The sequence below is a fragment of the Melampsora larici-populina genome, assembly GCF_000204055.1.
Source record: "Melampsora larici-populina 98AG31 unplaced genomic scaffold MELLAscaffold_9, whole genome shotgun sequence".
In the NCBI taxonomy this organism is placed as follows: domain Eukaryota; kingdom Fungi; phylum Basidiomycota; class Pucciniomycetes; order Pucciniales; family Melampsoraceae; genus Melampsora; species Melampsora laricis-populina.
In genome coordinates, this window is record NW_006768773.1 from 600347 (window position 1) to 626774 (window position 26428).

At 40.2% G+C, this 26428-nt stretch overlaps 6 protein-coding genes across 6 annotated transcripts; 4 read left to right on the top strand and 2 right to left on the bottom strand.

The window, feature by feature from the left end:
• Positions 1-1076: 1076 nt before the first annotated feature.
• On the top strand, positions 1077-1970 carry MELLADRAFT_104326 (uncharacterized protein; the record flags this gene model as incomplete). Its single annotated transcript, XM_007407360.1, has 5 exons — positions 1077-1276; positions 1364-1421; positions 1492-1550; positions 1619-1691; positions 1800-1970. 5 exons carry the CDS (start codon positions 1077-1079, stop codon positions 1968-1970), a joined length of 561 nt encoding a protein of 186 aa, XP_007407422.1.
• A 3658-nt stretch (positions 1971-5628) lies between these two features.
• MELLADRAFT_77173 (uncharacterized protein) lies at positions 5629-7698 on the bottom strand (the record flags this gene model as incomplete). Its single annotated transcript, XM_007407593.1, has 7 exons — positions 5629-6088; positions 6147-6351; positions 6417-6667; positions 6741-6995; positions 7057-7290; positions 7355-7414; positions 7479-7698. The coding sequence occupies 7 exons, from the start codon at positions 7563-7565 to the stop codon at positions 5789-5791; spliced, it is 1392 nt and encodes a 463-aa protein (XP_007407655.1).
• A 1643-nt stretch (positions 7699-9341) lies between these two features.
• Positions 9342-11635, top strand: MELLADRAFT_71273 (uncharacterized protein; the record flags this gene model as incomplete). Its single annotated transcript, XM_007407361.1, has 10 exons — positions 9342-9610; positions 9760-9895; positions 9966-10141; positions 10245-10313; positions 10379-10537; positions 10602-10661; positions 10739-10773; positions 10845-10955; positions 11026-11067; positions 11198-11635. Coding segments are annotated over 10 exons (897 nt in total).
• Positions 11636-12552: 917 nt separating this feature from the next.
• MELLADRAFT_74406 (uncharacterized protein) lies at positions 12553-14260 on the bottom strand (the record flags this gene model as incomplete). Its single annotated transcript, XM_007407592.1, has 7 exons — positions 12553-12807; positions 12875-13009; positions 13072-13260; positions 13344-13406; positions 13509-13585; positions 13661-13719; positions 13800-14260. The coding sequence occupies 5 exons, from the start codon at positions 13902-13904 to the stop codon at positions 13145-13147; spliced, it is 420 nt and encodes a 139-aa protein (XP_007407654.1).
• Positions 14261-15452: 1192 nt separating this feature from the next.
• Positions 15453-17187, top strand: MELLADRAFT_96318 (uncharacterized protein; the record flags this gene model as incomplete). The annotated part of the gene is made up of 2 exons (XM_007407362.1): positions 15453-17093; positions 17164-17187. The coding sequence occupies 2 exons, from the start codon at positions 15453-15455 to the stop codon at positions 17185-17187; spliced, it is 1665 nt and encodes a 554-aa protein (XP_007407424.1).
• Positions 17188-17260: 73 nt separating this feature from the next.
• On the top strand, positions 17261-18619 carry MELLADRAFT_71275 (uncharacterized protein; the record flags this gene model as incomplete). Its single annotated transcript, XM_007407363.1, has 1 exon — positions 17261-18619. The coding sequence occupies one exon, from the start codon at positions 17597-17599 to the stop codon at positions 18095-18097; it is 501 nt and encodes a 166-aa protein (XP_007407425.1).
• Between the last annotated feature and the right edge of the window lie 7809 nt (positions 18620-26428).

Consider the following 26428-nt stretch of genomic DNA (forward strand, 5'->3'; position numbering starts at 1 on the left):
ATTGTCGTAGAAGGAATCAAGCGCTAAAGATATTGACAGAGACAATAAGAATTTGGTAAATATGAATGGAATGGAAGGAATGAAAGGAAGGTGAGGAAGGGCGAATACAATTGAACCTCATGTTTTATAGACAGGAGGAAAGCAGAAAACACAAACCTATGTACCAAATAGTGACATTGATGAGGTGGAGGTAGGTATAATGAGTGATCGGTTGGGCGAAATCGAACAAGTTTTGCCAAAAAAGCTGAATACCCGTGCACTGAAGAGCATCCACACCCAAAAGAGAGCATATCCTATGCTTTTGGATCACATGAGGTATGTGCATCAGTCCTTCAAAGCATTGGTTACCTTGCACAATCATTAACACAGAGTCAAACTGGATCAAAAGTTGTCGAAAGTTGATTGATTGTGATCGGGAAACACCAGGATGTGTGAAGAGGAAGTCGATCGAGTGATATCGGTGCGGTGAACCAAAGATAGTATGATCTAACTTTACCAAAGTGACAGAAAGGTCGTACGGGTCTTCCATTTGCGGTGATGTTTGGGTGTTTGTGCAACGAACAAATTTATACTATCCCGGCCAAGATTTGGACGTTGCGTAACCCATACAGCCTCTTTACGCGGTGCGGTGGCTCGTATCTTTTCCCACACAACGTGGATACACCCTGTATTGGTTGTTTTACACGGCCCGGTGGAGATGCTCTAAGAAAAGTAAATTTGATGGTTCCGATTTGACTGTTTGAGATTTCATTTGACTTACCTCACAGATGACATCCTCTGAGAGTGTCGCCATATCCTATCTTATCCTATCGACGCGTCACGGGGCGTGGGACGTTTGCTAAGTTTCCCCTTCTATCAACTTCCATCGCGTTTCTTCTCTCACATATGCTCAATGTCGCCATTCGTGAGAAAAATATGGATGGGAAATGATGATTTCAGCTTAAAGTGAAGCTGTTGTATGTCCCTAAACTTGTTCTCCTTTGCTTAAACTCTATCAACCACGCGATCTTCTTAAATCAAGTTCTTGACCCCATTACATAGCTTTGCTCGGCGCACACATTGATTACTGTTCAAAGATGAAGTTCTTGATTATAGTTCTATCAACGATATCCTTATATCCTGCCTCAAGTTGTGGCCATAGCCCACTCAGCCGACTCGTGGCTCGCGACACATCGACAGGCCAAGATAAATGTACCCCAGTCACTGACAATGATCCGAACACCAATCTTTTCAACTGCCCGGATGATTATCCAAAGGATTTGAATGATTGTCAGCGGTAAGTGGTTCAGAGCTTAAACCAATTCTCGTCCGATACCTTCTGTCTTCTTTTACTGACTTATTCATTTTTGCTGGATTGTTTCAGCGCTGGTCAGCTGATGATTCAAAATGGATGGAGTAGTAGTGGGTATGGAACCTGCGGCGTGAGTGACAATTTTGTGAACAACTCATCGTCGCGGTCGATCTGATTACTTTCTCGAACACTGCGCCCAGATCTTGTACTTTGGGAAAGACGCCCAAGGGAAACTGGCACCGGCAGTCCCGTATAAAGAGTAAGTCATCATCATAGTCCGTGAAATATATGTCGCTGATTTTTGTTTGCTGGATCCAATTTTTTCAGCTTGACTGCGACCATTTTAAAGAACACCCTCAACAGCTTTACAGTCGACTGTTGTCCTGAGGTTCAAAACGAGGTATATAACTCGTCCTAATTTGTCTGATTTCCATCCTAGTTTGGAAACATATGATTAGGTTTTGTTCTAACTCACAGCCTTTTATCATTTTGCTCTTGATTTTTACAGTTCCAGCACCCACTTCATAGCGATCTAGGTCTAGATCCCGCGACTGCCGACGGTTACACCGTTCTATGTGCTGGGAGGTTAGACCCGCCCTATCAGGATGCTAGGCCCCTGGACAACAAAGATGTCACCGTCTTCATAAAAACCAATAAGCACTACTTAGAACAAAAGTGACCTTTCATTCTGCTGTCAGCTTTGTCATTTCATGAGGTACTACATCATAGCAACTGTTGAAGACTTCAATCACTGATTGATGCTCTTTGTGATAGGAGTGATGAACATGAGCATAAAGACAGTAACCACCAAGCATTGTTATACACATTTGTTAACAAGTCCTACATAAATGACTCCAATTCTAGAAGAAAAATTCAACTTTATTTTCCTCTATACTTGTACTCTCCTCCTGAGGCTACAATACATGCTCCCAAAGTTTTACTTCTTTTTACACAAGACCCTTGAATTATAAACCTGGCTTCCTCAACCTTTTTTGCCTTGCATTGAGCACCTCCCATTTGGAAAAAAATGCCTAGTGCTATTTTTTGCCTTGGGTAGCATGTTCCTTAATTTTGATTTCTGCTCCCGTTCAATAAGAAGTGTTTTTTTATGTAATCAAGAGATTTAGCCCAACCACTGCTATGCATATACAAGAATTCCACTGTATGGAACCCAAAAGCTATGGGATTTTATACAGTATGGTGTGCCAAGATTCTTTGCAATAACCCGTACCAATGGGTTCATGGGTTCTTGCACATATTTCTGATACAAGGCAAGGTACAATTGTGGGATGAACTAGTGTTTTGGAGTGGGCTGCTCTAAATGCCCGCAGAGCTCAATAGAGGGGCCTCCCACACTCTGGTGGAAAGTGTGGCATACAGAAGCAGGCCTGCTCTATCAGCAGTCAACTCACTCAGAACATTGTGCATAGCACCTGAGGCCTTCCTCAGGCTTCATTACTTAGTGAAGAAGCCTGTGGGAGGGCTGGCCCATCTGCTCACTTCATCTCAGCCCCTCAGCTGATCCTCAGTGGCATGCCTTGGAGCCTGCTGATCCAGGATTTTGGACAAGGTTCAGAGCTGTTTTGAGTATTCAGTGACTCATGAACTGATTCTGAGTACTCAGCTGACAGACTGAGCTCAAGGAATGCTCATCCAAGACGGAAATGGGCATTCTCCAGAAATGCACAGCAAAATTTGAGCAAAACAGCCTGATCACCTGAGCACTACCAAAATCATCCATTGAAGGAATCTGAAAGAAAATCAGTCTTTTTTGGAGGATTCAGGAAAGTGCACAATGCTCACCTGTATGTGAGCATTGATTTTGGCCCCTGTGATTGGAGTTGACATGATGAGTAAAAGTTGGTGAGTTTCTTTACAAACATGTACTTTGGATTTCACATCTTTTCACATATCATGCTAACTATTCATGTATCAACTCTACTGTGAAGCTATTCTACCATTTCTTTTGTGTCATCTTCTGTACACCACAGAGAAACTTTTGAGCGCAAGACCGGTGCCAGGCAAAGGTGAGTTGCTGAGTGGATTTCACTTGGTGGTAGTGTGAAATCCACTCAGCAGAGAGCTACATGATGACCACTGTATTAGTCATCATGTGGCTTTGCTATAATTCTTGCCAGGTGGAGCTCCTCATGCTCACCACCTTGGCTCAATTCACAGGACAACAGCCTCACAGCCCGGTCAAATCCATAGTTCTGCAACCTTGTCACCGCACAAGTCTTCAACTTGGTTAAAGATGACTGCATTGTGATTGTGATGAGTGTCACATGATCATTGTTCTAGAATGTTCACTGTGATATGACGTCATGAATGACATTGTTTGATTTTTTTTATCCTTTCAAAAGCTTTATTATGAATTGATCATGTTTGAGATCCTGTTTGACAATTTCCCACTTCCAAACACTTCTTTTACTCATCCAACATCAAACCCCTCATCTTTTCCAAATCATTCTCTCTTGACTCTGCTATCTGAATCATACATGTTTAATTTGATTATAAAATTCTTTTCAATTCAACTACACAAAACTTTTAATCATCTACACCTTTGAATCTTGATCAATTTCATATTGTATTGATCAATGCTGCATTGTGTTTGCTCGTAATTGTTAATTTTCTTAAAATTATATCACAGAGTGATTGAGCAGACACTTCTTCATCTATTCCTACATTAGTTTTAGCATCAATATCATCAGAATTTGCATCAAAATCCTGCCTTTCTTCATTTGTATTGGTAGTTAAATCAATCTTTGATTCTTTGTTGGGGGAGATCAATGAAACAAGTGCTTTGTAGTCCATTTTTGAGTTGTTTTTGAGTCAATTTTGCTCCTGACCAATCCAAATTGGATTGGATGGGAGTATTTTTGGCCTCATGTGGTGAGCTAAACCATGTCACAGTTGCGTGGTGACCAGGTCAAGACCTTGAAGCAGTTGGCCAAGGGATGCTCACCTGGTTGTGATACACATCCTTACACTGTGAGCACCACATCATACCCACGTGAAGCATCCTGTTGATCTCACGTATTGAGTGGCTTCAACACTGTCACACAAAACTCCTCTTGTGGATGCCATGTCACTCACTATAGGAGCTCTTGGCAATGTGGGCTTCATGTGGTGATTGTTCGGTGGTGTAACAGACTACTGAGCCTTTGCAAAATTTATTGAGTTCTTTGTTTCACAAGAAGTATTGGACACTCTGAATTAGATTGCACAGATCCTGATGACCAACAATAGGGGTTGGGCAAAAAACTGGTCAACTAGTTTTGCCACTTTGGAAAGTGGTGTGTAGAAGAGAGTTGAAACAAGTGCAGCTTTTGCAGATCTAGTGGGTACATACCAGTGAAGTTTTCTCAAATTTCAAGAGAGCTGCGCTCTGAGGGAGGCTTGGTAGTACCTGGGTAAGTTTCTGATAGAAGATTTGAAGCCATAGATTTGTGAAAGGTGAAAAAATGTTGTTTGTGTGGCTTGTAGTGCCAAAAATTGCTTTTTGCTTTTGAATTGGTTGGGCTTTGGAATGATCAAGAACACCTCTTGCTGGTCTACTTTTGGTGATTTTTTTGCAAAGCAAAGCAAACAACCAGTTGTTTTTGTTGGCTTTGATATTGTGTCAGCAATTGCTGAAGAGTGTTCCTGAGCATTAAATTGAATCACAACTCAATGGACTCAGAAATTGGTTGGTTGGTTTTTCACCCAACCCCTAATTGATTTCCCTCAGACCAGGTTTTAGCTTGTAATTGTGAATTCCTGATGTGAGCACTTCAAGGATTAAGTCTCCTTGAATATTTTTTTGCATTTTTACACTTCCCTTGCAAGCAGCCCTTACTTTACTCTGCAGACAAGTTGTTCAAAACCACTTTCTACATGATCTTGTAGCCTGATATGATATGCGCTCTGAATAATATGGCCAATAAAGTGGTGTGAAAGTTCTTACAACACACCTGTATTGTTGATTCAAAAATTGTGTATGGTGTGAATACACGCTGTACACCCCTTTACAAGTGGGACATAAGGCCTGAAACCTCAATAACAGCATGGTGGAGTGGGGTTCCCCTCTCCACAACAAGAGATACACATGTAGAAGATGATTATGAACAACTTTCCCTGCAGGGCAAAGTGATGTTTGTCAGTGAGGCTCAGTCCAGGAATTCACAATTAGTCATAAGCCCTTCTGCAAGGGCGCGGCCGCGGCCGCCCATAGAGGGCTTTGCGAACTAAGAACGGGTGCCAGTTTGTGAGAAACCCACACGCATCATCACTAATAGCACTCACTTTGTTTATGGGCAGCTCCTCTGTATGAAAATCTCAAGGATTCACCTATGACTACGCTATCAAGCAACTGCGTGTAGAGCAGTATATATTATCATTTGTAAAACACATTGCAAGGCGCAAGAGCTGGCAGGAAAATAGGAAGTAGACCAGTGAAAATGCCCTGGTGGTCACGGCAGCCCACCGAAAGAAATGAACATCAAGAGTGAATAAGTTTCATTTGATACCTTGTAAAGCAAATTCTTTTTGTATAAGGTGTACAGTTTTCTCTACAAGGCCCAATAGCTTCCCAACATCACTATTCCAAACATTCAAGATGTTTTCGCCTTGACTTGATGACTCATTTCCAAGATTGAATTGTACTAGTCCACGAGGCCGGTCAATTTTCGCGCTTACAGTCTTAGAGCTCACCAACTTTGCCAAGGTTTCCTCTGATTCTGGCACAGATAGATCTAGGAGTTCAGAGAGTCTGAGAAGGGTTAGGCGAGTATAGTACTTTGAGACCGTGCGGATGTTCTGTTGGATGTGATGTCAATTTACATGAACCTTTGCAAAAGCTATAAGGACAGCTTACATGTTCAACCACCCTCTTGTGCAACTCTTGCCACCTAGTTTCACCTGGGTCGCTGCCTGCCTCTACGTCTTCTTCAATGTCCCCAGGAACGCCTGCCGTGCCCTTGGGACCGAAGATTTTGGATTTCCTCAAGGTCGGTCCATACAGCTCTTGAATACCTGGCCAGCGCATTAGCTCAGGAGTGGTAAAGCATTTTACGAGATCACTGAAAGGGAAAAAACTAGTCAATGACGGGATCGGCAAGCTACAAGATCGTCTAGAGAAACGTACTAGACTCCTTCAATCTGCTTCAATTCATCCTCAGACCGACCTATCCGGTTCAATAGATCACTTTGCTCGTTATCGTAAGGTGCAAGGATGACAAAGTAAACAGCGTTCCTCAGAGCTGCGGATGACTTGGCAACATCGGCTTGGATGGTGGAGGACTCGTGGATCGCTCGGTAATATTTACAAAGATCGAGATAACGAGATGATTGGGAAGCGTAGGTAATCATAAGTGCGTAATACTGTAGCTTGAGATCCTAATCGAGCCGAAAGTCCCAAAATTTTCAAATCAGGCGAGGGCAAAGGTGGTCAAGAAACAATAACTCGTACCTCATTATCTGGATCACTTAGCCATTTGTTGTTGATCTTTTTGCTAACGATAGCCATTTTCTCCCAGTCTCGTTGTATACGAAGCAGCCTCATTTGCTCAAGGATGAACTCGACCTTTTCTCTTCGATCCATTGACCCAAACGTTTCGACTTGCAAATCTTGCATCAACTCATTTGCAATCCGACCTTCTCCAGCTGCTTCTTTGATTTGAGCTAGTTGTCTAGTAAGTCGAGCCCGTTGTACTTCCAAGTAGATCTATCGCAAAAATTGCCCATTAACGCCATATAGTCGAAAATACAGTATGATCCTGACCAACCTTTCCTTCGGTTACCTCCCGCAATCCTTCGAGCAACTTGCATTTCGACGTCTCATTGACATTCGGGAGGAATTCCATGACTTTTTCTACCATGGTGGTTGTAGCTTGCCTCAATTGTCCATGTTTACGAGATAGTTGTTGAACATGTTGTGCCAAGGAGTCTAAATCTCCTGCTTCGAAGAAGATGCTGACGATTTTGACGAGAAGTCGGGTGGTCGAAGCAAGGTCAGAAGCCTGAAAGAGACCATGTCGATCAGTCAACGACCGCATCCAGAACCGATGATCGAGGCCAGCTTACATTCCTGGTTTGCTTCTCTAAGACCAAAAGCTTGTCAACCGCATTCTGTATGTTTCCACTCTGAAAGCAAGAATTCTGATCAATAGGAGAGCTGAATAGTTATGAAATGTTCGGTGACACATACTCGTACGAGAGACTCCGCCGCTGTTACAACCTCGTCCACCTCTTTGGTAAAATCTTTCTCCTGTTTACGCGTGGTTCCTTCGGCCATACTAGCGGGAGGTTTTGAATATGGGTTGAGTAGATATGAACGGACGATTATCCAGAAGCGATTATGGTCGGTAGAATTGAAGTGTTGATGATCAGGGTACGATCGAATGCTTCTGCTCTGTTGACTTCACAGCTTGAGTTACGTCACCTTCAACTCGCGAAGGTGGTATGTAAAATACTGTATGTACAAGTACCCTAGCACTGCAGACCTTGATACTTAAGAATCAAGCTTACGTCCACCCAGACTCCACAGAGTTTGTGTGACATGTCACATCTTTCTTTGCAGACAACTCTCCGAAATCTGAAGATCAAGTTCTGATGCTGAAGAGACTTGTTGAGATGGCTTCGTATTCTTGCTTGTATATTTCTTTATAATCTTCTCGTGCATCCATCCTATTCTGAGTGAGTGTAGACCATAATCTTACAAAACAAACATGTGTTGTGATTTTTTGTGTCTGTAAATGGTCAAAAAATCTTTGTTGCACAAAGACAAGTGTTCTAGGTATATGTTGGAGCGCATTGGATCCCCTTGTATAGCACAAACCAACCTAGACTTTCTAAATCCACCGGTGCATAAATCTTGAAGTGTTGATGGAAATCCAGAGAGAGCAGGTGGAAAACCAAACATCTTTGTTTAGTCCTTATGTGGGATGCTCTGAGTTCTTGAAAATGTTGGCAGAAGAGAAAAATACACGTGGCTCATCATTCATGTTCCGCATGGTACAGATAGGCATAATACGCAAGCATCTATGATGGAAATAAACTACTCCAAACCTCCTTGAAATGGACAAATATATCATTTGCGTCAGTCATGCAAATTGATTGATGAAGGAAATAAATGTAGGGAGTCTACGTTCAAATGATCCAGAAACCATAGGGCGTCTCAAGTTCAAAGTTTTTGGCCTTGGGATCAAACTTTGACCCTGTTTGAATATTTCAATTAGATTACCTCCAAATGATCAGGCTTGGGGCCTCTGAGATCAGGTAACAATAAGCAGCACTTGCTGCTTGGGCAGAAGGCCCCAGAGACATCGCCCAAAAAGGGACATCTACACACATGATCCCTGTTGAGACTTCACATAAACTGCATATAAGCTACTATTCTTAGTTAAGTGGCTCTCGTAAATTAAAGGAATTCTTTTTCTTGTTCTCACCGAAATTAAAGCATTGCCGCATTGTGAGTATTTAGTTACAAATCACAATCCACGATAATTGTCCAAGCTCTTCACTCCATAAATATACGGTTTGTCTATACATTTCTTACCTCCATTCTCTCATTGTTTTTCTAATAGTTTTTCAATCACAATGTCAACATCTGAAACAACAAAGGTTTTAAATTTTGTTACCCATATTGATAAGCATCAGAATGCATATAAGGCGACTGCTCACTTCATCACCGAACTACTGAGGGTATGTCATCCCTCGATATCGTTGTTTAGCTTGATCTTAGCACTCACATGTTCAAACTCTTCGCATCGAATTTGCGGTGATTCGACCTCTACAGATACCTCCTCTACCTGCATGGGCGCGATATGTCAAGTGGTCCCTCGGACTGCCACTGATCATGTATGCTAACTCTTTTATCTCAGTCGAGGACTAGATGTTGACCTGTTCAATCATTCCACCTACCTCATGTCTAGGATCTTGATTCAATCGGTCCATCTCCTTATGTTCCGAATCAAAACCAAGTCCTTTTACCTTTTCTCTTTGAACTCTCGTACGTGTGTGTCTTCTAAAGGAGCTCCAACCTGTAAGATCAGTTGACGTGCAGTTTCTTTTGCGTTGCTTTCATTAAGTTGGTTTGATCAAGATCGATACCGCAAACCATTGTAGTATATTGCTTGGGATTTACAGCGTGCGTAAGTTAAGACAGCCCACTGGCCATGATCACTCAAAGACACATGCTTACAAATTCCGCCAAAATATCTTCAAGTTTGTATGTTAAGCATTGTCTTTGAGGAATTTACGCTAGCTGGGTGGCACGACCATGGTACTTCAGAGGTTATCTCTGGTACCAAACCTCTGTTTCTATTGGTTGCCTCGTGGTAAGCATTTGTCTATATCGAAAGGAGTGTAATATTCTGTAAACTGACACTCACCATTTTCCTGCAAAGGGGTGAGTTTTTGCAGTGTGATACGACGGATGAGTCAAGTCTTACTACCATCAACTGACAATGAGGTATGGCTCTGGCTCAGCCTACTTGTGGAGTTTTGTTTGCCTCCTTGTATCGATCAGGCTCAAGCCAATTGCGGGAAATCCAACTGCATTACCTGCAGTTGTCTCATGGACATTGAACGGGTTGTTCTTAGTGATTCTTTTGTGGCCATTTGGTAAGTTTTCTGTTTATTGATCAAAGATGTACGAACTCATCCATTCTTGGTCTTCAAAAATCAAACTCAGCACCCGTATTCTGGTCATTCTATATGGTTTCAGTCGAACATGTCTATATACTAAAGATTCTGGAACCAATCACCAAGGCCCTTCTGCAATCGGCGCACACTTATTCCAAACGGACTTACACTCCCGCAAAGATCATAGTTTTATTGCTTCCCGCAGAAAAAGCTCTTGCTCGTATTGTCAGTGAGACTTTGTCATTAATCGCAACCTACTTATCCTGAGAAGATTACGCGAGCCTCTCGAATCCTATTTGACGTCGCAAACCTTATTTCTCCACCCCAGGCGATAGTTTCAATTCATGTTCGAAGAGGACTCACCTGTTACCTCGTCTCCTGCGTATTGTTATGTTTGGTGAGTTCTGTTGAAGTTGATCACTTTGCTATTCACTTGACTCATTACATGGCTTTTAATTTAAGGCCTATCCACCGTTTCTCTTCTTCACGCTCAAGACCATGATCTTACCCTCTCATTTGGAGAAGTCATTGAAGCTTCAAAGGAATGCAGTGCCAGTATTCCAAATCTCCATCCTAACATTCCTTGTTTCAGCCTGTAATATTCCTCTCTTATATTGGATGGTAAGCTGGTAGGGTTCCGCAAGTCAGAATGCAAAACTCATAAAATGTCTGCAAAAATCGGTAGTTGAATTTTCCGGGAGACTCCTTTGTGACAGACTCAACGTGGTGGGTAGGCATGGAACTTGTGAGTACCATGAAAGTAAAAAATTGTCCAATGATGATAATGCTGAACCCATGTAAACAATTTAATTTTTGCATCAGGGTCTAACCATCCCTTATACAATTGTAGCAAACATGCAAGTAAACTCCATTACAGCTCTATGAAATCCATATCAAGGAAGAAACCTAATGGATTCTGTTTTCTCAGAAATTTATGGGTGTCATATCGAGCTGCCAACAGACAGTCTCCGACTAAAGAACCACGGGATAGACCCATTAACTTGGGAAATCTCTTGAGTCAATCGTTGAGCGTATCGCAGTAAGATATCTGAGGGTTCTTTTGACTCTTTTTGAATGATACTGATTGCAAGTGTGGATTTCATCTATAGAAACTTTAAATCAACATCATTCAATGCCACGGAAAAAGTTTGGTGAGAGACTGGATTTCATCATTATATAACAGCACACTCATCAAAGTGTATCCCTATAACATGTCAATTAATAACGATATTTTGCCTTTGTTGGGTCCGGGCTATCATTTCGAATTGAATCACACATTAGAAGACTTGGTTTGTCGTAGTCGCGATCGCTCTTACAGGCAAACTCTGAACAACCGATTTGGGCAACCATTAGGTTGATTGATGGATTGATGGACTTATTATATATATACCAAGATACCCAACCCACGACGCCTGGCCTACGGTGAGGGGTGATTAATATTTAGGCTTATCTTTATCATTCGTATTTCAAGTGTAAACATGTATCTCAATTGAGAGAATCGGAAGAGGAAAGACTTGTCTTTCAAAGGTTTAACCTCTTCATTCTTACGCAAACATCAAGCATATTGATGGCTCAAAATTTGAGTCTTGTAAGATCTTTGGCAACAATCCTATCATTGACTGCATGTCCATTTTTGTAAGGCTATTCTTACTGACTTTCATTTAGAAGGTTCCATGTTCTATATTTGAAATAAATTACAAATGATAAGTTGATAGATGGACGTCTGTTGATAGCGATTCCGTTTTGGTAAACAAGACATAAATCGATGAATCGCTTTTACGTGACTCATAGAAGGCGTATAGAAATATAGATCACAAAACATTCTGAAACTTTGAAAAAATCAGCAGAAAACCATGTATTTCATTCATACCAACATTGAGGTAAAGAAATCTTCATTTCAAAGCTCTTCTGTTAAATGTTTGAGCGGCAATCCTGTATTTATTTGATCATGAGTATCTCTGGTATGATGGGCTGAAGGTATCAAGGTGGAATGTTGAAGAGTGGTATACATAAACAAATTTCTAAAACAGAAAGATGGTTCAGAAAACAAACTACTTGATCAATTTGAATATCACTCACATATTCGCTGCAATGGTGAAGGGGATATTTAAGCCCTGTGAGTGTGATAAATATATCACCAAAAATCAATCATATAATCTTGAGGATACTACATCAGTTGGTTGAAAATAAAACTTACAAGTCTTAAACCTGTCCACCACCTCGAATCTATTAGGAAAGCATCCCCTGAGAAGCTCAACTATGTTGTGTGGAATAAGTTTTCTCAGTTGGAAAGTGAATTGTACATTCTCTAAACCGAGAGGATGAAATCCACATACCATCCAAGATAAAAGAGGAATATTACAGGCTGATACAAAAAAAGTCAAAATAGAAGACATGATTACAGTCCTTGCTTGTCCTTGAGTCGGTTTTGCTGCATCAGGAAGGACCAGTAGGAGCTTGGTTGATAAGTAAAGTAAAGGAGGGTATAACTAATCAAATTAAATTTACAAAACGTTATCAGTGACTGACCAGACTCTTTGATGATCTATTTGACTTACTGAACATAATATGATACAAGAGGTTAAGTAACAGGTAATACCTATTCTCACATCAGAAGCAATAAGTTCCTAGAGACGAAAAATCTATTCAAATCACGATCCAGAATGGCATTTCTCATTGAATTTCATCAAAAAATAGTATCAAGACAAGACTCACAAAGTGCTTCACATATTTCTGTGCAGGGATCAGAATAGTAAATACCTTCACTGGAGTATAATCAATACTAGAATAATTTGATGCTGAAATCATGAGGTCATCGATGATAGGTTTCAAAGATTTTTGAAGGTATTGATGTTCATTTGAGACTTTACAGAAAGACCAAGTGATAGGCACTACATAGAAGATATTGATCCACCAATCAGTTATTGACCCTCACCTGAAATCAACGCGAAACCTTACGGATAGGCCACACAAGCATCACTATAAAGGTAGTGTTCATTGAACATGAAACTATTGATGGTAATCGACACGATGGCACTCCTACAGACATTAGTCTCATCAGTGTACAATGACAAATGCAGATCCATAGGTGAGCTGAAACCACAGCGAATTGTCAGTAAACTGATCTGATAGGTATAAAACCTTTAAACACTTACCCCTTTCCGTCAAAACGTGATTCAAGTCAGATTTTTCCTATGATCTCTTCATAGATTTTCTTTGAAAGAAGCCTTACCATGAAGCACTAAGTAAGAGTAAAGACTTTGCGCCTAGAATCGCATCCAACCAACCATGAACATCATACCCGGCTAAAACAAACTCCCTCAAAGCTATACTGATGATCGAAACTTTTGATGATTTCATGAAGTCAATGTTCGTCGGTTTTCGCAAGAAAAAAAAATCAAAAATCTTTACATGAAATCAAACTAACGTATACTATAGATTGCTAAAGCAAAACTACAATGAACCGAAATATTTATTCGAATTAATCCCACTTTATTTTTTTGAAAAAAAAAATACGAAAAAGAAACGCCTTAGTCAATCATCTTTTTCAAAATTCTCACATGTATGTAGGTAAGAATAAACGAAAACTTACGATAATTCATTTTGAAAAAATAAAATTTCTTTCTTTTGATTCTTAAAATGATAAGATGGATAGATTGAAAAAGTATCCTATTGATTTTTTTTTTCGTAAAATATATGTCAAGTGATTTTGGATGAGAGTTTCTAATTAACAAATTAACTTACAACAATAATGGAAAACCTAAAGACCACTCGACATATCTTGCCCATTTAGGTAAAGGTGTCTATTTATTCAATCAAGATAAGACCAATCTTTTCATTAAACGAGAATGATTTGTAGTTTTCATATGTTAGAAATCCTTACTCTGAGTTGATTGGTGATGAATAGAGCTGTTTCTTTATACGGATTTCCGTTTCGATCCAAGTGTGTAACAAAGTCGATGAGTTTCAGAAGTATTGAATTTGACATGATCGAATCCAAGAATGAGATGTCCGAAGAGATGGAATTGAAGTTGTTTATGAGATTATCAACTTATTTTATAATCTCAATCACAATCACACATTCATGGGGTTCAAGTGGGCTAAAAAGTGCCTAAGCTTTGATGCGCTTTTGTCTTCTAGCCCTCCAAGAATTTTTTTTTTTTGCAAAATAAAATTGCTAGGAATCTGCTTCTCAGGTGGGGCTCTCCAATAGTATTTTCAAACTTTAATTTTTTAAGCAGCATCTTGATGTGTGGACAGTTGCATTTCAGTTACTTGAATTCCGCTAATCCATGAAGTTGATAGTGAGTATGCACAAAGATCCCTTAGAAGATTCCATTAATCTTTATTTTCGATTTCGAGATTTCGATGACAAGATCTTTGAAGAGGTGTCGATCATTAAGCTTGAAATTTGACTTCATAGTATGTAATATCTTTGGATTCCTTTATACTTTTAAGGGTACGCTGGATACATGGACACATATCCATCATCATACATGTGGGCTCGTATCGCGAAGCTTGAAGGATATTGAGATCTGGGCCTCGCCTTCCCCGCCAAAAAAAGTATATAGCAAAAAGTATGTACACGTACAGACCCACAGCACCGACATTTGCCGATATATGAGAACAGATGCAAAGACGCATGAGTATAGAAGACGGCAATCTGATTTCCAGAAATGATCTCGACTCTCAGATTCGAGAGTCGAGACTTTTCCTGGCTACACAGTGAGAGATGGCCGTACCGCAGGAATAGTATTTATCATTCCTTTGACACAACACCGTAAACTCGATGGTCATCTTGGTTTATGATATTGTTCTCGATCAAGTCCAAACTGCAGATCCGTCAAGATTCAGATACAAAGATAGTCACTGGTTAATTTATACGGTGAATCTCTTGCAAGGGTACATACACTCTTGGTGAGAAACGTGAGCAGCGGAAAGTTCTTGCCAAACAACAAGGGGCCTCGTACACAGATGAAAACTTGAATTGACGATCACAGCACAACTTGTGACTTCCATAGGCGTGCTCAATCAGGCTCAGAGTCAAATCCATGGCACTAGATGTGTACCACAAATTACGTGTGTGCATATGTGCTCGCATCCATTCTTTTCTAGACCGTAGCTATTGGAGAAAAGTGTGTCTCTCAGACTGTAGGACTGTGTACATATTCGCGCGTTTCCTTCCCTCTGGTATGTCACTGGACGCGTGAGGTGCGTCTTTCTCAGGAAGATTGCTCACATATGATGAGTCAACCCATGATTTGTTGGATATATCTCTTTAATCTTGATTTGATGGTCAGATTGTTTTTTCAAATTCGAAGCCAAATTGCTCGAGTTTTGCGGGAAAACTCAATTTCATGGCATTTCGTGAGGAGTCAAGACTACCGGTGGCGATGAATGAATTGGGTGAGAGATTTGATTTCACAGCCACAACACTTTCAACAAGTCTTAAATCACAACTCATTACCATCACCATCTCATTACCATCACCATCACCATCACCATCACCATCACCATCATTCTCAATCAAATCACAATGAGACCCAACTCATATCGAACCACTTCTTATAACCATCAACAACCATCTCAACCTCAACCTCAACCTCAATTCACTTACCAATCTCAATACAGACCAAACTCATCAACAACACCTCATTCTAGATCAAAAGATGAAACAAGAGAAGAAAGAGATCTTAGATTGGCTCTTTTGGCTTCACAAGAAGATCATCAACAACATTTAATCGAATTAGAAAGACGTGAAAGATTAATGATGGAAAAAGTAAGAAATGAATCAGAAGTGGCTGAACTTGATAGAAAAGAAATAGAAAAAGTTAGATTGGCTAGTATTGAAGAATCAGAACGAAAGATTTTAGAAAGGGTTTTAAGAGAAAGTCAATTACAATCACCTCAACAGCGAAATCCGATTGACGATGATGATGATGATCAATATCAATTAGAACTTGCACTGGCTATCAGTTTGAATGAATCAAGTACTTCTCAAGGAAATGTATTCGAAAACTCATCATCTAAACGACTTAATAATCTTCATCATCTTCAAACTTCACATCCTGCACCTCTTAGGTCAACTCAATCTGCTTCCACCTTGGAACATTCGACGTCTCGGTCTTCTTTCACAACAGCTCTTACTGGCGTGGACGAATCGGATACCTTTAATCATGCCATTCAACGTCGATCTACTGAAACTTTTCAATCTAATTTATCTTCTTATCAGTCATCTTCGTCTTTCATAGCTCCACAGAACACTCGTCATTCAATATCACCTCAAGAATGTCCACCTCCATATGATGATATTGGACCATCAATCGCATCTCAAACAGATCCTCAATCTTCAATTCACTTTCCAGATCCTTCTGGTTGCACCCCCAATCATTCACCACCACAGTCGCTTAGTAGGGATCATGCTCTTACACCTACTGGCACGAGATGTGAACTTCAATCGAATCATACCATCAGGCGGCATTCTAGACCATTACCAAAACCACCATCTCGACCCAACTCTCAAGCACAACCTTATCCTCTCGATCCTAGTAATCAACGCACCACTTCCAATGATTCACATTCACTTGGTCTCTCTACACCAGACCCTAGAAGTCAATCGCCCTCTATGACAAGAGTTTCTCTTCCATACTCTACTTCAGACTTGATATCTAATCTACCAGCTACTCCTATCGGAGAAATCCTCAATCCATTTGAAGATTGTTATGCTGCTTCTCCGATAGAACATGAGGATTTGCAAACGAGTTTAATGGAGAGACCAGCTCTTTTGATTCGGACAAGATCAGATCAATTTGTTTCGTTTCCTGACTTTCGAAATGATCAGGAACATCATCCAACAAATTCTAGGTCATCTTCTGCCACCCAGTCTCGTCAAGAAGAAGAAGAAGAGGATGAAGCCATTAAAGAAGCATTGATACGTGCTAGAAGAGCAAGTAATTACTCTGCGTCTTTCATCGTTTCAGAAAATGAGGAATGTGATATATTTGGACATCGGGATGAAACTCCAATCCAATCACCTTCATCATCCACATCTTTTTCAGATAATTCTTCAAGAACGTTTGTTTGTAATCCAAAACCGTCTGGATCACTTTCAGATGGAATCAAGTATGGAAGGATTGGTGGATTATATGATCAACTTGATTCAGGTCAATTTCCAGATGTGATTAGTTTAACTAGATTTGGACTGGACGGATCACCACTTAAAGATCCAGGGTTTTTTGTCATTGAAGCTTGGAATTGGAATCAACTTTTAACTTATTTCATGTGGTTTGTCTTGAATTTCCTTTTTTCTTCTAATTCAATTGATTTATTTATTTATTCTCTTTAGCTTTCTGTTTTACTCAAGTTGGTTTTCTTTTTTTCGAATCTTGATATTTGAAATCGGTTTCTTATAGGCATGGTAATTCACGTATCGAAGCTGGACCATTAGATGTAGCAGATGCAGATGAAAATCGAACTAAACTTCAATTAGCACTTTGTGTAGAATTCATTCAAACTGAATCTACTTCAACGAATCCGAATCCAACACCAAGTATTAGATTAATCTTAGAATTCATTGCAGGAGTTTTGATCGTACCGAGGTATTCAAAACTTCAATCTAACGAAGACAATCGACCCAACGAATTGAAATCGAATAGGAAATCTTCTTCTAGATTATCTTTAATGAATCATCATAAATCGAAATCATCAATCTCAATTCAATCTTCTACTTCTTCTACTACAACACCCAATGAACTTAATCCAACCAAAAGATTACGGATGACTAAAGACTTGATCGAGTTACCTAAACCGTTTCTTGAGTTACCGATCAGTTTATCAACCCTAGCATCATCATTACACGAGATCCATACAGTAGCCCGAATGACGATGTGTTCATCATCTACGACATCCTTCTTAACCAGTTCGAAGCTAGGATTAAATACAGAAAAGTTAAAAAAGTTGGCTAAATGTATTGAAAGACAAGCAGCCGAATCAGAATCAGGAGAGAATGGGATCTTAAAAGAAGAAAGGTTGATTAAGAAGGGTAGGAAATGGTTAAGACGTAAACGGAAAGGGTTCTTGGGTGAGATTGGTGGTAATGAAACTCAAAAGGTTGATGGGGTTGGGTTACCTTTGCCGAATGGAGCTACTTTGGTTCAACCTTTTGATTCGGATTGGTCTTGAAGAGAAAATTGAATTGAATTGAATTGAATTGATTGATTTGATTTTTACTTAACAAAAGAAGAGAGTTTCTTTACTGGGGGGCGGGGGGAGGTGATCTTATTTTGGCTTAATTCTTTTTTTTCATTGGGATGATGATGGATATGCAAGTGAACATGATGGGTATGGTGTTGTTTTTTTCTTTTAAAGATAAGTATTTGGGACAAAAAGAGAAAGATTTTTTTTGGGGGATTCAATGTTTAAATTTATTCATTTTTTATTATATATACAATTATGTATTGAGCTTTGATAATTTTTATGATCATTATTCTTTTCTTTATCTCTCAAGTTAAAAATGCATCAAAGGTTTGTTTTTATTATTATTTTTGAAGAAATCAGCAAAGGTTTAAACTGCAAATTTTTTTTTTTTTTTGTAAAATGGGGTTTTTCTTACTAGTTGTTTTTTTAATTGATTTGGTTTTGGTTTTGGTTTGGTTTGTCTAGAACAGAACAAAAAGTAAAAGATTTAACAAATTTTTTTCTGACAACTTGAGTGTATGAGATGTATAAAGATTCAAAATTGGAAAGTGAAAAACAAAAATTTGAAATCACTTCATAGAATGTGATTTCAGTGTGGAAAAAATGGATTTGGTATGAACTGTACAAAGCACATATGTACACTGGTATTCCAAGAAAAGTTTAGTTTTCATTTCTTTTGTTCTATTTTTGATTAGATTAAATCAGCTTTTCATTCCTTCAATTTCCAAATGACTTTTCTATCAAGTTGAAAAAATCAAGATCAAGACCTTCAGGGCAATAATCTAAAATGATGTCACAATAAGTTTTGTGTGACATATGATCAAGCCACATATTGTCACACTACACTTGATATGTACAACTTGATCATATGGTCAGTCCTACTTTTGGTTTTGTGTGTTTTCAGTTTTTTTGATGTTTTCTTTTCTTTATTTGTTTCTATTGTCTAGCTTGAGATTGCGCACCAGATCTATTATTGCCTGCAATGACAAAAAATGTTGCAATCTTAAACACTGCTAGGCCCTCCTTTGCCAGCACATATTATACTGTCATAATGCATATTTCTATGCATCATGGCAGGTTTTCATCAACAATGAATAAATCTATGCAATAGCACACTGTGTTTGCATTTTGCGCTGGCACAAAAGAAAATTTATTGGTTTCTAGAAAGAGAAGACACCATAGTCTTGTATGCACAATTGTATCTTTTTGATGTATGTATACACAAGTTAAACAGTCAACAGGTTTTTGCCTGGCTTAAATAATATATCTTTGATGTTAAAGTTTTTGTTGGTTCTCTTCTTCAAACTTCCTAAACTTGTGGGGATTGTTATTGTGTTCCGCTGCGCCTTTCGCTAATTCATCTGCTTTTTTGTTAAGTTCTATACCTGTGTGACCTGGAGTCCAATAAAGTCTAATTTTAGCGTCAGTGGGGAGTCTACGGATGTTAGCTCGTATTAATGGTATTCAAAACTCGAGAAACCGGTCCAAGAAGTGCCAAGAAGTGACATCTAGAAACTTCTCGGACACCTCAAAGATGTTTCTTGGCTCCACGATCTTTCTCAGGCCAAATATTATTTTTGGAGATATTCACACATGTATTTATTTCTCCACATGCATGATCTGCCCTTCTAACACCCGCTCAATTAATATCACATGGCTGATATACCCTCCTCCAATTCCCCTCTTTCTCGTACTCCATCGGCCTCGTCTTTTGTTGGACAACCTCCACCAATTCATCATTACCCTTATACCTTCGTATCGCCAACCATCAACCCAAATACACCACTTATCCACCAACACCATCTCTCGTCAAGCATCAACCCGCAAATTTGGGGCACCATGCCTCAGTCACCCTACCAACCTGTCATTCAAACTCAAGAAAGCCTTCCTGCGAGTCAAGTGTTGACTCAAACTGATCCGATTCCGAAACGCGCCAAGCGCTCTCGCAAACAAAACGCTCCCAAGTCCAACAACCAGCCGTCTTCCCCTGTCCGTGCTCGAACTGGTTGGCGTACCGACAAAAACAGGGACGGCAAGACTCCCCTGTGGATCGTAGTCGAATGGTTGATAACAGCTGAAGGTGATGGTCATCGGATAGACTGGTGGAGAGGTGAAGGTGGAACTATCAAGAAGTCTGATGTAGCTGAGGAGGTTGCGAAGTACCTCACCGAAAACGGTTTTCCCAACATAAAACCTTCAGCTGTTGAATTCCAGGTATGTCCTTTCGATCTTCAACACTTATGTATACATATGTTAAACACATGTGATTTTCTTTTGGCATTAGATACGAGAACTCAAGAAGAGTTACCGAAATGGGCGAGACTTCCGCAAAGCAAGTGGGGAAGGTGTTAAACAAAAGCTGATGGAAGATGCTATTGCTGAGAAGGAGGCCAATGGGTACACATCCGATAGTGAGGCTTGGAAGGAGCGACTATCTTTGGTGGAAGATTCGTTCGAAGGTGTGTATGTTACTTATGTATATGTTCTTTTAGATAGACCACTGATTTATATATGATCCATCTACTTTTTCAATTCTCCAAAGCATTACTCAAAAAAAAATGTCTGTACTATGAAGAAATGCTCCCAGCCTTAGGAAGGCGAAAGGCAAACTCGCCAGACGCGGTTCAGGAATCTAACGATGTGATTGATGTCGATGCAATCTTACCATCTCAAAAAAATGCTGATTTCCGAGTGGTACCCGAGGACAATCAACTTGAGGCCAGCCGAGCTAATCAAATTGAAAACAATGATGATCCTTTTGAAGATGAAAGTTCCTTGGATCGAATCTTCGCTGGAATCGACAGTCCTCATTTGGAAGAGTTAGATGATGATCAAGACAAACATAACCTTGATGAACATGAAAAATTGAATGATATCAGCCTCAATCAAACAACGACTTTGGAGGTTCAAAGCACCTCTTGGCCTAAGTTCTCAAAACCTCGTCATGCTTCACCTCGAAAAAGCTCTTACGTTACATCAGTGGATTCTACAAACGCTGGGAGAAGCAAATCGTCTTGAGTCAACTCAGGTCCCGCTTCATCAGTTTTAACAAACCACTTACCATCACGCGAAGAACGTGATTCTGAGTGGGAATTCAAGAAACAACACATGTTAGCGGAGCAATCTGCTAGACGATCCGAAGTCATTTCTAACAACAAACTTTCCAAAGCGATCACTAAGAGTTTGAACCCTGGAATCGATCAGCACACTCAGTCATTACAAGAACTCCAACTCAAGAGGGAGACTTTGGTTTTCAATCAAGCCGAGTTGGATTTCAAAGAAAGAAATATGGATGAAACAAAAGAACTGAAGCGGCGTAGAGAGCACCTTGAATTAGATAAAATCGAGAAAGAGCTGGAAAGTCATAAGAAGAAATCAAAGATTGAAGATATTTCTTTGAGAGGACGTCTATATAAAGAATACATGGATAACTTTGGTCTGACCTTGACCGAAGCAAAAGAGACTGTGGATAAAATGCTTGCTGAAGATTGAGACGTAGGTAACACAACTCCACCTTTTGATCAATGTAGACCTGGTAACACAACTCCACCTTTTGATGAATGTAGACCTAACATCTTTTCGCTACACCCTTATGAACTTTAGTTTATGTGACTCTTTGTGGAACTCTCGATTCCACCGGTTGTTTAGGAACACCAATTGTTCCTGTGGATTTTTTAATCTCTTTGATTTAGTTGTTTTAGTTATTTAGTTATCTCGTTGTTTTTGTAACCTCCTTCAAATACATAAGCTTATATGCTGCTCTCTGACTTATCGTTTCACTGGATTTAGTGATCTCTCAATTATTGTTTCAGTTGAATTAGTGATGTCTCAAATGGAATACATTGATATTCATTCTTTGGAGATACGCCACCAGGCTTGATTAAACAAACAAAAACTCCTGCCATTTTTAATTTCGCTTTTTTGAAGAGAGATCTTCAAAGAAGAGGAACGAGATCGTATAAAACCAATTTTTCAATTTAACTTTACTTAATCAAAGAAACTTCAACAAACAAGAAGAACACAATTTTGCTTTTTTGAAGAAAGTTCTTCAAACATCAGGAACGAGATCGTATACAACCAATTTTTTAATTTAACTTTACTTATTGACAGAAACTTCAACAAACAAGAAGAACGAGTTCGTATTCAATTTTTTATTTAATTTGTGTTATTAAATCAAGTGAGATCGAAGAATACCAGTTAGAAATTTTTTGAGCAACTTTCCAACACCTGGAAATAATGAAGTTGAATGAGATTGAAAGGATCAATTTGACTATCAAAACCGATTACATGAATGTTATGATTCCAAACTTACACCTATCAGACATCAGCCCCCATTTGACAACAATATTCAGCAAATACTTGTCTGCGTAAAGTGTCATCATTATCGGCAAGGACTTCGTTAAGTACCGCAGGTTGATCTTCCCAATGTTGTCGCTCGGCTTCACGTTCGGCTGCGTTGGGAAGACCGTAAGTAAAGGCCGTTCCTTCATTTTCCGCCAAAAGGAAATTGTGAAGCAGGCAACACGCCATCAAAAGAGCGTTTGCCCGCTTCATTGATCTTTTGTCTCGTAAAATCAATCACAATTCTTTCATCATCTGAAAGCGCGATTTGAGCATTCCATTCACATGCTCAATGACCGTGCGTGCCTCACTAAGTTCTTTATTAAATGAATTTTTGAGGCCTGGAAGATCGCAGTCCGTGTTCCTCTTGAAGAGGGGGACAGTGCACCTGGAGGCACTGTACCCAGAATCCGCCACTAAATACTCTCCCTCGGAGAAGTAGCGTGCAGGTTGACACCAAAGCTAACAACATCATCAGTCACTTCAATGTCTTTGGCGAACCCAAAAAAAAACTTACTGTTGAAGTTCGGAGCACACGCTGGTCATGAACACTCCCACACCACCCGTGGCGAGCAAAAGTGATCCGCCGTCGATGATCACACACAATCATCGAGTTGAGACCGTAGAAATACTTTCGGGTCCAGTAATCTTCTTTGCAGATGACTGGACCAAAAGCTAAGGGTATGAGTGTTCCGTCGACAAATCCTACGCATCCCTTCACAGCCGGGTGGTCCTCAGAGATCTCGTGCCTGATGACTGCGCGTTCCTCAGGGGATGGCCAGCTTAGATAATGAGGCTGCAACTCCAGGATCGCCGCTACACATCGCCATGTGTAGTTTTCTACACTCCCATCTGAAAACGTTCAAAAGTCAGTTACCGAAACAGAAATACAATAATCATAAACAATGACCCACCTGAAACCCCTAATAAACGGCCGATTAGTGAAACCTGTCCGCCATTTCCGGAAAGACCCATGTTTGCTAGTGCAATCAAGAGTTGCACTTCGACTTTGGCTTGAGAATTGCTGGAAGAGTTTCTGAAAACTTGGCTATCTTGAATCTTATAAAACAGGGTAATGAAGCTTTCTTTTTTCATTCGCGCCTGACCATACCAGCAAAGCAGCCATTAGAAACAAATGAAAAACTCTAAAGAAAAGAGAGACCTTACCAATTTGATGAATATGTTCTCTGAAGCGTTCATAATCCCATTGAAGAGCTCGTGGGAATGATCTCGTTGGCGGAGGGTTCTGGAAGTCAGGTATCGATGATTTTCGACACGTTCCAGTTCCGCCAACCAGATTTCGACTTCGTTTTTCTTCGAATCAAAGTCTTCAAGCTTTTGTTGTGTCGTTCTAGTTTTGAGCAAGAAACCCAAAGTTAAGCGAGTTTGTGGTGTAAGTGGAAGATCTGGTAGTAATTGAGGCAGGAGGAGCATAGTTGATAGCGATCTCGAGGTGCTTGAGGGATGCTTTGCTGAAGATAGAAGAAGTGTGTCGTCTTTGCGATGAGCAAGGAGGTGGCGTGATACCTTTCTCAGCACTTGTAGGACTTGTTGTCGGGCTGAGACTCGCGGCATCTTGATCTTGAGTTGTGAGGCAAAGGCTTCTTGGAATCGAGGTCTAGAGGAGCTTTCAAATATTCCGAGAAGTGTCAAGAAGTGACATCTAGAAACATCTTCGAGGTGTCCAAGAAGTTTCTAGATGTCACTTCTTGGCACTTCTCGGACCGGTTTCTCGAGTTTTGAATACCATTATTTTAATGATTAAATGTTGGCCTGAGGTTTGTCTAGGCGCTTCATGGATCAGTCTCAATACTCCTTGATTATCACTGAAGATTGCAAGTTCTTTCAGTGGTGGTCTGTTCCGTCTGAAGAGTTCATTTGCTAGTTTGGTTGCTTGGAAAACCCCCATGAGCTCAGCCTCGTGGTTCAAGAAGTTGTGATTGAATTTGATAGATACTAAGGACCAGGCGCAGTTCGGCCCGAAAGCCTTGCGTTGTCGTCAACTTTTCCAGTTTATGAGTAGATTTATACTTGGTGATCGGCGAGGATCAGCCAAATCTCCATGTAGAGCGCAAGTGACATGCGAAAGGATGTCACTTGCTGACCTATCTAATACCATCCTTGAAGTTGGCTATGTTTACTATGCATAAAACCATGAATGCTTATCTTGTGGCATGTTAACTTTTGAGTCGTGATAGTATTGCTCAAACTCATCCCAATCCCTATTGATCAATATCTCTGATGGCTAACGCACAAGATCCAACTGAAGCAAATATTTTAGATTATAGATACCTATAGATTGATAACGGATTAGCACTGAGGAGGCAAGAAAGGACAAAAGCTTCTTATAGGTGTCCTTATATCCCATAAGAACACCTTTCACAAAAATCCACTTGCCTCCGGTAATAGATGTGCTTCCAAAACCCATACATCTTATTTCTCATTTGGACTCAAAAAGCCTGTGCAAATCATCATCGAGGAAAAGATGAGCAGGTTAAAGCACTTCCAAATGTGCTGAAATCTAAATGGTAGCGCTCAAATTGGCCAGGTCACAACAAATTTGTGAGGTCCTAAAATTGGACCTCACGAATTTGTTGCGATTGAGCAATCAGCAACTGAATTCAAGAACTGATTTACATCATTCCCTCGTAATAGAAGTCTGTTTGATCACAAGCCTCACTGAAACTATGTGAGGCTCGACAATAAAAAATTGTTTATCTCGCCTAAACAACGTTTGAGAGCGCTTTATAAGCCACTTTTGAAAAGATGGCTCGGAAACCCGATTAAAACGAGCTTACTAACAATACATCTTTCACGACAACGACCTCACTTCCGCGCCTGGTCCTTACTGTCTTATTCGTCGTTTTCGTTACCGCCGAGGCGCCTCCCCCTTCTTTGCTCACTGAACCATCTGTAAAAATGATGAGTGCATTCTTGTTTGTTTTCTTCTTCTACTTGCTTCGGAACTAATTCGGTCGCTTCTTCCTTGGACTTGTCTAGATTAATGACTTGTCCTAGATTAGTGGTCCACGGGGGTAGTGAATGAGCGTAGATTATCTCCATCTCCTCGTTAGTTAGCAGTTTGAGATCTCGACTTTGTAAGACATCTTGGATCGGGCCTTTGTGCGTTGGTTTCAATCCAAATTTGAGACTTATTGTGAACTCGGACACCGAAAGCTTACCTCGAATCACCACTTTTGACATCATCGCTTTATCAAATCTTTGCCTTTACATCCTCAAAACTAAACAAACACCCCCCTACTATTCCCACAAAACGTCCGCCGGACAACGGCGATGGCGGTCCAAATCCCCCCCCAAAAAATCCGGTTAGAATTCGATCGAACGAAAGCGATTCCATGATGAGCGAACTAGGAAACTCAATGACCGACCTCTCTCATAACTCGGCACAAAACGATGGTTTGATTCAACTGATGTTCAGGATGATGAACGGATTCGAAAAGACCATCAACGAACTTAATAATACGATCAAAGCCCTCCAAGAAGAGATACGCCAGCTCAAAGCCGAACGCCCATCTCCCCAAACACCCACTGCTCCCGTACCACAGCCGCTACCCACTAGGACAAACGTTTGGTCGAACCCGTATCCCAAGTCGACAACTAAATCAAATCAGGCACCAAAACCCCCGCCGAAGAACTCAGAGATTAATGAATTCAAGCTAGCTACTCTAATCATACATAAAACTCAAGGCTCCGAACCTTTCAAAGACTTCTCAAACTTAGCTATAGTACAGAGAATCAACTCAGTGCTAGAATCCTTAGATGCTAAGATTAACGACACACCTGTTAGAATAAAAACCGCAGCACTCATGAAATCTGGGGATGTCCTCATGACCATGGCTAACCGATCGATGAAAAACTGGCTATTAGAAAATAAACACAAGTGGACAAAACTTGCCCACAAAGACTTCAAAACCTCCCAAGCTCGATACCCGATTCTCTTCAATTACGTACCAG